Raw genomic sequence first — 9665 nt, 5'->3', positions numbered from 1 at the left:
TCCACCCAGCCCCTTCTACCCTGGTACCTAGGTACCATAGCCAACTGCAGGCCACCCCGACCAGGCCTCTTTCCAGGGTCCCCACTGAGTCAGGAAGAAGCCCTGAAGCAAAGGCCCTGAGCTTGGCCAAGAAGGGAGGACACGGAGTCAGTCTCTCTGGGTACCAAGGCGACCCTCTCGGGGACCTCAGAGAGATTATCTGATGGATCTCTGATGCTCAGGAGACTGGTCAGAAGTGCCAGCCTGGGTGGAACCAGGAATGACACCACATGTGGTGCCTCCACCGCACTCCTCCCAAGAGCCCCCGTCACAGGTAAAGACACTGGAGCTTGGGGAAATTAAGGAACTCACTCAGGGGACACGAGTAGTCAGTGGCAGAGCTGGGATTCACACCCAAGGACATGACTCCAGAGCCTGCTGCCACCAGACAAGCCCATTGGCCTTCTGACCACTCATTCTCACCATATTAGATGGGGGCATTTCCTCTAGATGCTGCAGGGTTTTCCAGGACCCAGGAGTTCAGGCACTTAACAGATCCTGTCTACAGACAGGATGAATAACAGGCACTCACACAGGTCCTGAGATGAGCTGGACGGTGTCCCCCAAAAGATCTCCATCCAGAATCTCAGATTGTGAGATGACTTATTTGGAGTAAGGGTCTTCACAAAAAGAAGGATGTCAAGATGAGGTCCTCATGGATTAGAACATCCTTGTAAGAAACAGAAAGAAGATAGACATGGACAAAGGGAAGGGCCACATGCAGACAGGGTTGGAGGGATGCTACCACAGGCCGTGGCAGGCCAGGAGCCACCAGACGCTAAGATGAAAGATGGAAGGAAGGATTGTCCCCTAGAGCCTCCAGAGGAATATGCCCTGCCACCCCTAGAGTTCAGATGCAAAGACTGAGTTCAAGAGAGGGCTGCAGAGAGGCAGAAGATCTAGAACTCAGCCGCCCAGGCTTGTGAATCATTTCTCCTCTCCAAAACCCAAAAGGTTTGGTGCCACTTGTGGTCCTTGTCGACCCACACAAAGATCAGAGTCATGCTCAGCCAGCAGGAAGTTTACAAACACTTCCTACTTTCCTCTTTGCCTCCCCATTTGGCAACATTAAGAGTTCAGTTTACACCCCGTGATTGTTCCAGAAAAAGCAAAAATTACTAAAGGCCATTGTGTCACGTTTGCTCAATCCATGCTACCTGACACCCTACTTTTCCACTTGCCACCACCCACAGCCTCCTCTCTCTCCTCCCTCCGGAGCCTGATTTCAACACTCCTGACCAGCGTGGGATGAAGCAGTCAGATAAGAGCAAGACCCAGAAATCTGGTTTGCACTGAAGAGGTCTGCCGCTGAGCCAGCATTATGGTGTGGTCCATGATCTGGGCAGGTACGTGTCCACGGAAGGGAGAGTGGGCTGGACCTCAGGGGCCATGGACCCCTCAGGAGGTGTGCGTGGCCTGTGACTCCTTGCTATTGTCTGCCAGGAAGCAGGAGCACTCCAGAGAACTTTGGAAGGTCATTCCATCCATCCCCCTGCCTCTTGGCTTGTAGCGCCTTGATTACCTTTCCTGTGGGTGCTTCTCTTTCAGCTCAAGAGTCTCTGGCTTGCAAGGAGTGGATCCTCAACTGAGCAGAGGCCCCATAGCCTGCAGGGACAGAGGATCTGCCGCCCCCAGCCCTTCCCCCAGGCTCTTTCTGCCCCGGGACAGGCTTTCTTCTTTCTTTCTGAATATGTCCAATGTCAGCAGTTTTCCCAGGAGCTTCTTAAATCCACATGGTCCTCCACTGAGGCTCTGGAGGAAGAACCTTCCATTGGCTTCTGGGGCGATTCCTAGCCTCCTGGTGTCTGGCTTGTGCGAAAGGATGGACACGGTGCCCTTGTGGGTCTTTTCAGAAAGGAGAAAGCTTTATTTGGGTGAAACCAGGCCCCCCTGACCACCTGTACCACCCCCGCCCCCAGCGTGTGGGGCAGTGAGAATGACCATGTGACTTCTGCTTTCTCTCTGTTGCTCCAGGTGTGATGGCTCTGCTGATGACCCAGTGGGGTAAGTGGCATTTTTCTCAGGCCAGGCGTTGGCCCTCTCAGTCGCTTCCTGGATTCTGCTGCACCCCACCCTAGCCTCTACACACACACACCAAGAGCGCCTGCCAGATTTTAGAGGGACTGTCCTCCAATGCTCAGCCTTTATCCCCCTGACAGCCCTGTGGCTCCTTTTCCCAGAAGGAGCCTTCCCTCCTTACCCACTAACTGAACCCCTGCCCTGCATATCGGTTTAGGTGCCTCCCCACCAACCCTGAGCCCCTGGAGCTGAGGAACCCCGTCTTACCCACTCTGCCTCCTCAGCCTCTGAGTTCAGCAAGAATGACACACTTGTTCCTGTGTTTGTCAATGGCTCTGGAGTTTGGGAGAGGCAGAAGGGGACTCCTGTGTCACAGAAAAGAGGGGGAATTTTTAGCAACTCACACTCCCAGGTCTCCTTCCCATCCCACCCACTCCCTGCGCGTCGGTAGCCCAAGAATCTGGCCCCAGACCCCCATCCTGAGACTGTTCGCCTTAAGCTGCTGGTGACATCAGATACACATTTTCCCTCTTGGTCTTACAGGAGGGGACCAGCAGGGGCCACAGAAATAACAAGTATGGGGAGGTAGGAATGCTGGAGACCTCTCAAACAGTTGGAGTCGAGCTGCTCTTGGGCTTTCCTGCACCATAACAAAAATAGTAGGACTTTGTGGCCAGCTGTGGTGGCACATGCCTTTAATTATGGACTCCCGAGGCTGAGGCAGGAGGATCTCAAGTTCAAAGGCAGCCTTAGCAATTTAGCAAGGCTTTAAGCAACTCAGTGAGACCCTTTCTCTAAATAAAATACAAAATAGGGCTGGGGATGTGGTTCAGTGGTTGAGTTCCCCTGAGTTCAGTCCCTGGTACCAAAAAAAAAAAAAAAAGTAGGACTTTGTGTAGACTCGAGTTAATTAATGCAAAGCACCCTGAACGGAGCTCACTGGGTGCTTTCTGGGGGTTCACATATGTGAACTCTTGGCCACACAGATGTCCGATGAGGCACATTGTGTGTGAGGTACGATGGATACCATCTCAGAAGGAAGCCAAGTTCCATGACCAGTGACTCGCAGAGCTGGGATTCAACCCAGGGCTGGCATCCCAGGGTCCTGCTCCTACCTGCCACACTTGACAGTTTCTATCTACAAAAAGCCATACAGAGCATTCGCTGTAGGAGAGCAGGATGGGCTGACAGCGTCCCCGGCTCCCTCCTCGTTGCTCCGGGGACATGCTCTGTGGGTCAATCCCTTCCTTCTTCCTTTTGCTTGGGGGAATTCACCAATCCTCTTTCTAGATCACTGTAAGCTACACCCCCACTCTGTCACCCGCTCCATTCCTGGGTGACCTGTGCCAGGCCAGGGACCACCCCAGCTCCTCTTCCTCCTCTTCCAGGGCCATCCTGTGTCCAGGGTCGGGTCAGACCTTCTGCTCCCAGGGATCCAGTTGAGGCCTGAGCTTTCTCTCATAGTCACCTTGTACTCCACCCTCTCACAGGCCCCGGGGGGACTGGAGGGCGAGCTGAGAGGGACAAGGGAAATTCCTGGGTCTAAACATGGCCAATGTGCTCCTTCCTGTTCAAACTCACCATTCCATCAAGTCCCTGACACAGAATGTCCCCCATATGTCCTGGAGCTCAGGACAGGAAGGAACCTCAGAGTCATTTCAGAGGGGCCTGAATCCCAAGAAGAGATGCCCATTGGTAGATGCAGGAATGAAGACAAGCACCCCTTCCCTCGTCTATCCTTCCTTTCCTCCCCCTCCCCCTCCCTCTCCACCTCTCTCTCTCCTTTCCTTTTTATCTTCTTTTTTTTTTCTTTTTTAATATCTAGGGATTGAACCCAGAGGCACTTTACCATGAATTCTACTCCTAGTCCTTTTTTAAAAAATTATTTTGAGAAAAGTTTTCATTAAGTACCAAGGTTGGCCTCAAACTTGCAATCCTCCTACCTCAGTCTCCTGAGCTGCTGGGATCACAAGCATGTGCCACCATGCCCAGCAGCACTCTTGCTTTCTGATGTCCTAGTCCATCCAGCATAGGGCTGGCCTCTGAGGTGGCCATCCCCATGAGACTTCACTGGGAACACAGACTCCCCTGCAAAGCCTTCCCACATCCCCCATTCTAGGGGATGCCAGGGAGACAAACTGTCTTTTCTTAGATTGTCTTTTCTTAGATAAAATAAGCTCATTAGTACTTCCACAGTGATGTTTATAAATGTAGATTCTCTACCAGGGACATAAGTAAATGCAAATAGCTTTAATGCAACATTAAAAATAAATAAATAAATAAACCCTGGCCTGTAACTGGGGCTTTCTCTCTGCTACTCCATGTATTTGCATTTTAACCAACACTCTGCAATATTCCAAACTGTGTTTAGTGAATTCTGCCTCCCTCCCTTGGGCAGATCAACATGCCCTGTTTCATTCCCTGTGGGCTGGACATTGGGACTGCCTGGGGCTACCTTCTGTGACATTTCAGGCCCTGGAGGAGAGAGTGTAAATGGGGGTAGGGAAGCTTGCCCACCAGTCCCCAACCCTGGGGACTTGGGCTCTGAGCTTAGGGACTTCCAGGGATATCAGGGGTCAGGACACTTTGGTCCTTAGACTGGGATGAGTCTGAGCTCAGGAGTCTCAGCTTCCACACAGTGAGATAAGGATGGTGGCCATGGTCCTGTCCACTCAGGTGTCCTGAGGGCCTGAAACTGGCCTCTGAAAATGCCTTCCTAACTGTGAGGTGCTGCCTAAGCAAAAGCAGGCGCGTCTCTGCCGGGACCCTCACTCTGGGCGTGTGATAGGCAAGAGCACTGTTTGCTCCCGGGTGGGGGGGAGCTCCTGTTCTCAGAGGCCCTTCTGACAGTCATTTCTTGCCTTTGCCCCAACTGCTCAGGCTCTGCTGAAAAGCTGGTGTGCTACTTCACAAACTGGGCCCAGTACCGAGAGGGGGCGGCTCATTTCTTGCCCAAGGATGTGGACCCCAACCTGTGCACCCACCTCATCTATGCCTTCGCTGGCATGAGCAGCCACCAGCTCAGCTCCATAGAGTGGAATGACAAGACTCTCTACCAGGAGTTCAATGGCCTGAAGAAGATGTGAGCCACCGGGGAAGAGGGGTCACGGGTGGTGAGGAGGGCAGATACCTCCTCTCAGAGTCACCAACCTCCCCCATCACTGCCATAGAACTGCTGTGTGGCTTTGGGCAAGTCACATCACCTCTTTGGACTTTCCTGCACTTATATGGAAGAGGCGGGGGTGCCTTAGGGAACCCTAAAGGGCCCTTCCAGCTTGGGTCCAAGTAGGAGCTGGATTGAAAAACAGCTTCCCTCTCCCAGGCGTTTCCTGCCTCTGGGGAATGCCCCAAAATCAATGGGTCCTTCAATCCAAGTTCACTTTACAAAGCTGCTCTGAGGACCTCTGATCACTTGTTTCCTGAATTCCTAGCGTCTCCCCAGTTAGATAGGAGGTTCTTCAAGTCACAAACAATGTCTGTCTCTGCCACCCACAGCTTTCCCACAGTACAGCCTCTGTGCATAGGGACTTATGCAACCCTTCTCCCCTCCCGGTCCGCCCCCACCCCATCATCCCCACCAGGAAGCCCTGAAAGCTGGGGTGGCGGTGGGGCAGATTTTCACTTATCTCTTGTCTTTTCAGAAATCCCAAGCTCAAGACTCTGCTAGCCATTGGGGGCTGGAACTTTGGCACTCAGAAGTGAGTGGACTGTGGGCTCCCGTGTGGGAGAGCCTCTGTAGGAGGACCTGGTGCACTGGCCAAGAGAGCACTGGTCAGGAAGTCCGGCCAGGCCAAAGTGTGTCCATGGTGAGGGGGGTTGAGCTTATAGGAATTGACTCTCCTTCTGAGTTCTTGGTGCCCCATTGGTAGGGCAGCTGACCGGGCTTGGCTACAGGTTGTCATCCACCCAGTCTTGCCAGAAGCGTAGGATCTAAGACAGCCACGAGGGTTCTGACCTTTTCAGGCCTCAGTCTTTCCTTCCCTGAAATGGGGAGAGAGGATGCCAGCTGACCCCAGACGGTGTGCAGGGTGTGTATTTCTGAGCTCTGATGTGGGATAGCTTGTCCCACCTCTAGATATCAAAGGGAGTCCATGAGATGGAACTTGCATGCCAAATGATTGGCATTTCTGGGAAAATTTTGAAAATCTATGAAGATAATAGAAGACAATATTTGGAACTAGACTTTTTCTAGAAAATTCAGAATTTGGGGTTCCCAAAGCTGTAAACGGTCTTCCTAAAGCTTTTTTTGGATCATGAACCCTCTTGAGAATAAGATGAATGTTACAAGCCATCTTCCCCAGGTAATGCTAATTCTGAGAGTTTTCATTGACACACAGGGTTTTCTTTTCTCCTCCCCCCGGCCTTTTTTTTGTACTAGGGATTGAACCCAGAGGCACTTAACCACTGAGCCACATCCCCAGCCCTTTTTAAATATTTTATTAGAGACAGGATTTCCCTAAGTTGCTTAGGGCCTCACTAAGTTCCTTAGGCTGACTTTGAACTTGAGGTCCTTCTGCCTCAGCCTCCCAAGCTGCTGGGATTACAGGCGTACGCCACCACACCTGGCCTACACACAGGGGTTTTCAATCCAGCATCTCCAGGCAGGTGGACCCCACCTAAAACATGCTATTAATTAAGCTAAATGACAAATTAATAAAAGTAAATTTAAAAAGGATCAGTTACAAGGAACTTTAAGACCCTCATGAAGTTCATGGATTCCTTAAGGGGCTGCTGAGGAAGGAAGATGTGGAGAAGGGGTTCCTGGGGCGGCCTGGGGGTTTCAAAGAGCTCTGGACTGTCATAGTCACAGCACGAAGCACTCTTCAAATGCCTGTTGGTAAGAAGAAAGGTGACCAGGTTAACCCTCCAGGGAACTTGGCTCACCTGGCTGCACTTCTCCCCTCCTCCGCATCTCAGCATGAGCTCTAGTGTATAGTAACGTCTGTGTGCCCTAGTGACACACCAGTGTGGGGGTAGGAAGCACTTCTATTGTCCCTTTCCCTTAACCGCGCCTATAACCCCCCAGCAGAGCTCCCCAGTAGCCCCTGAAGCAGCCTTCCCAGACCCCCTCCTGGCTTTAGGCACCAAAGCATCAGCATCCTGAGGGGGTTTCACCTGAGGGAGATGGTGGTCTCCTGTTTGGCCCACACCTCCGCCGTCACCTCACAGGTTCACAGACATGGTGGCCACAGCTAGCAATCGGCAGACCTTTGTGGATTCAGCTATCAAGTTTCTGCGCACGTATGGCTTTGATGGCCTTGACCTTGACTGGGAATACCCAGGAAGCCGGGGGAGCCCTGCTGTGGACAAGGAACGCTTCACAGCCCTGGTCCAGGTATGGCTGGTGGGCAAGGGTCACCCAGCCTGCCAGGGGATGCAGAGAAGTGGTCCCCCAGCCCATGACTGCTGCTCTGGCTTCAGGGTCCGATGCTCAGACTGGCCCTGGGGTCAGTTTTCAGACTCCCAGGAGTGAACACTCACAAGGGTCCACAGGGCCTGCTGGGCTTACTCTGAGCTGTCCCTGCAGGACTTGGCCAAGGCTTTCCAGCAGGAAGCCTCGACTTCAGGGATGGAACGACTCCTTTTGAGTGCAGCCGTCCCGGCAGGGCAAGGCATTGTGGATGCTGGCTACGAGGTGGACAAAATCACTCGGTGAGTCTCAGGCAGGTTACTGGATACGGGGGTCCATATCTTCCTCTGCAAGATATGGCTTTGGGACATACAAGGTATTCTGGAAGGCTTTGCTATCTGGGTCTGCTACTCCACTATTCTAGGTCCTTCTGTTGAGATCTGTGCTTTCTTCCTGGGGACCTCAGTCTGAAAGTAAAAATGCCCCTGGGGGCGGGGGAGCAGAGAATGATGCCTTTAAGCAAATTCAAAAGAACGAGCATCTGGCTCCTGGCTCCTCTGTGGGGCCCACAGCCCCCACAACCCCTGGGAGCCTGTTAGAAATGTGGGTTCTCAGGCCCACCCCTGCTGAGCAAGCATCTGCATTTTAGTGATATTCCTGGGATTTTAATATGCATTAAAGTTTGAGAGACACCGAGCTAGACTCCCCTCCAAGATATCAAAACGGCATCAGTTTTCCAGCGTGGAATAGGGAGGGCCTGAGGGTGCTGAGGGGAGGAAGGAGAAGTTTCCAAGACTGCAACCTCACAGTTAGAACAAAAATGGCCCCAGGGGCTAGGGGAAGTGGTTGGGGAGTGCTATCTACAGAGCTGGGGGAGCCTGCCACCCCCACCTCTGACCATAGGTCCCACCCCAGGTCATTGGCTATGAAGGGAGAAGAGGAGAGGGACCCACCCTGATGTCTGTCTCACCCCCTGTGCCTGTTCCCACACCTCCTACAGGAACTTGGATTTCATCAACCTTATGGCTTACGACTTCCATGGTTCTTGGGAGAAGGTCACAGGGCACAACAGCCCTCTCTTCAAGAGGCAGGGAGAGAGCGGTGCAGCCGCCACATTCAACGTGGTAAGTGGCCAGAGAGGAGAGGCAGGACTTCCCTGTGGGACAGGCCCGGTCCAGTGACCTTTGAACCTCAAGGTCCTGGTGGAAAATTAAAACAGGAAAACCAAGCAGAGCGCCAAGAAATCAGGATTGCTTGTTTGCTTGCTTTTTGTTTTTATTTTCATGTTCTCTGCCACTGCCAAGGGGAAGCCTCCCTTCTGTGCAGCATCACGGTGGGTAGTAGGCTTTCTTTTTTATTTTTCTTATGCTGGGGATTGAACTCAGGGCCCTCTGCCACTGAGTACACCCCTAGCCCTTTTTAATTGTTATTTTGAGACAGGATCCCACTAAATTGCCCAGGCTGGCCTCTAACGTGCAATCCCCTGCCTTTCAGCTTTCCTAGTAGCTGGGATTGCAGGTGTGCACCACTGCTCCAGGCCCCACTCTGTATCCTAAAAGTCAAGAGTAGTCATATTATTTCTCTTTCTTAAACACACAGGATCACAAAAGCCTCAAAATGCCGTTTACTTTTGGGGAGCCCACACCTCTGCTTCTCAGATGGAGCGGGACATTTTTGCCGGTGGCTCTATCATGAAGCTCCCTCTGTGGGCTGGTGAGTCAGGTGTCCAGGTTTGACCCTGGGCCTGACCCTGAGTCTTGCCCCATCTGGGAAACCATGTGAGTTTTAGAGGAAGCTGTCCCTCTAAGGATCCCCCAGCATGGTGAGGAGACACACACAGACATTCAGTTCAGAAGCGAGTGAGCTTCAAGTGTTCTCTAGGTTGCATGCCCTGTGTGGAGGCAGGTCGGGAGGCCCTTTTCTTCCTTCTATGCACCACACTGTGCATCTGGGGATTGCTTCTGGTCAGAGGGGTGATATTTCCAAACTTGTGCCAAAGTACCATCTGCATTAGCAGGGTCTGTCAAAGATAAACTATGTAGACCAATAAAAAGAAGTGCACACCTAGAATCCCAGCAGCTCTGGAGGCTGAGGCAGGAGGATCTCGAGTTTGAAGCCAGCCTCAGCAACTTAGTGAGACCCTGTCTCAAAATAAAACATAAAAAGGGGCTGGGGATGTGTTTCAGTGGTTAAGAACCCTTGGGTTCAATCCCCAGTATGGGAAGGAAGGAAGGAAGGAAGGAAGGAAGGAAGGAAG

At 52.3% G+C, this 9665-nt stretch overlaps 1 protein-coding gene across 1 annotated transcript in view; it reads left to right on the top strand.

Annotated features, from left to right (window-relative positions):
* Positions 1–1234: 1234 nt before the first annotated feature.
* The window catches only part of Chit1 (chitinase 1), a 12171-nt gene continuing 3740 nt past the window's right edge, over positions 1235–9665 (top strand). The window contains exons 1-7 of the mRNA XM_015483869.2: positions 1235–1385; positions 2014–2043; positions 4939–5140; positions 5700–5756; positions 7228–7393; positions 7586–7710; positions 8409–8532. Coding sequence (XP_015339355.1) covers positions 1361–1385; positions 2014–2043; positions 4939–5140; positions 5700–5756; positions 7228–7393; positions 7586–7710; positions 8409–8532 — 729 coding nt within the window. The 5' untranslated portion in view covers positions 1235–1360. The remainder of the gene's footprint in view (positions 1386–2013; positions 2044–4938; positions 5141–5699; positions 5757–7227; positions 7394–7585; positions 7711–8408; positions 8533–9665) is intronic.

The sequence above is a fragment of the Marmota marmota genome, unplaced genomic scaffold (assembly GCF_001458135.2).
Source record: "Marmota marmota marmota unplaced genomic scaffold, marMar, whole genome shotgun sequence".
NCBI lineage: Eukaryota > Metazoa > Chordata > Mammalia > Rodentia > Sciuridae > Marmota > Marmota marmota.
Note: the sequence above shows the minus strand (reverse complement) of the source record. Positions and strands in the feature narration are given on the sequence as shown.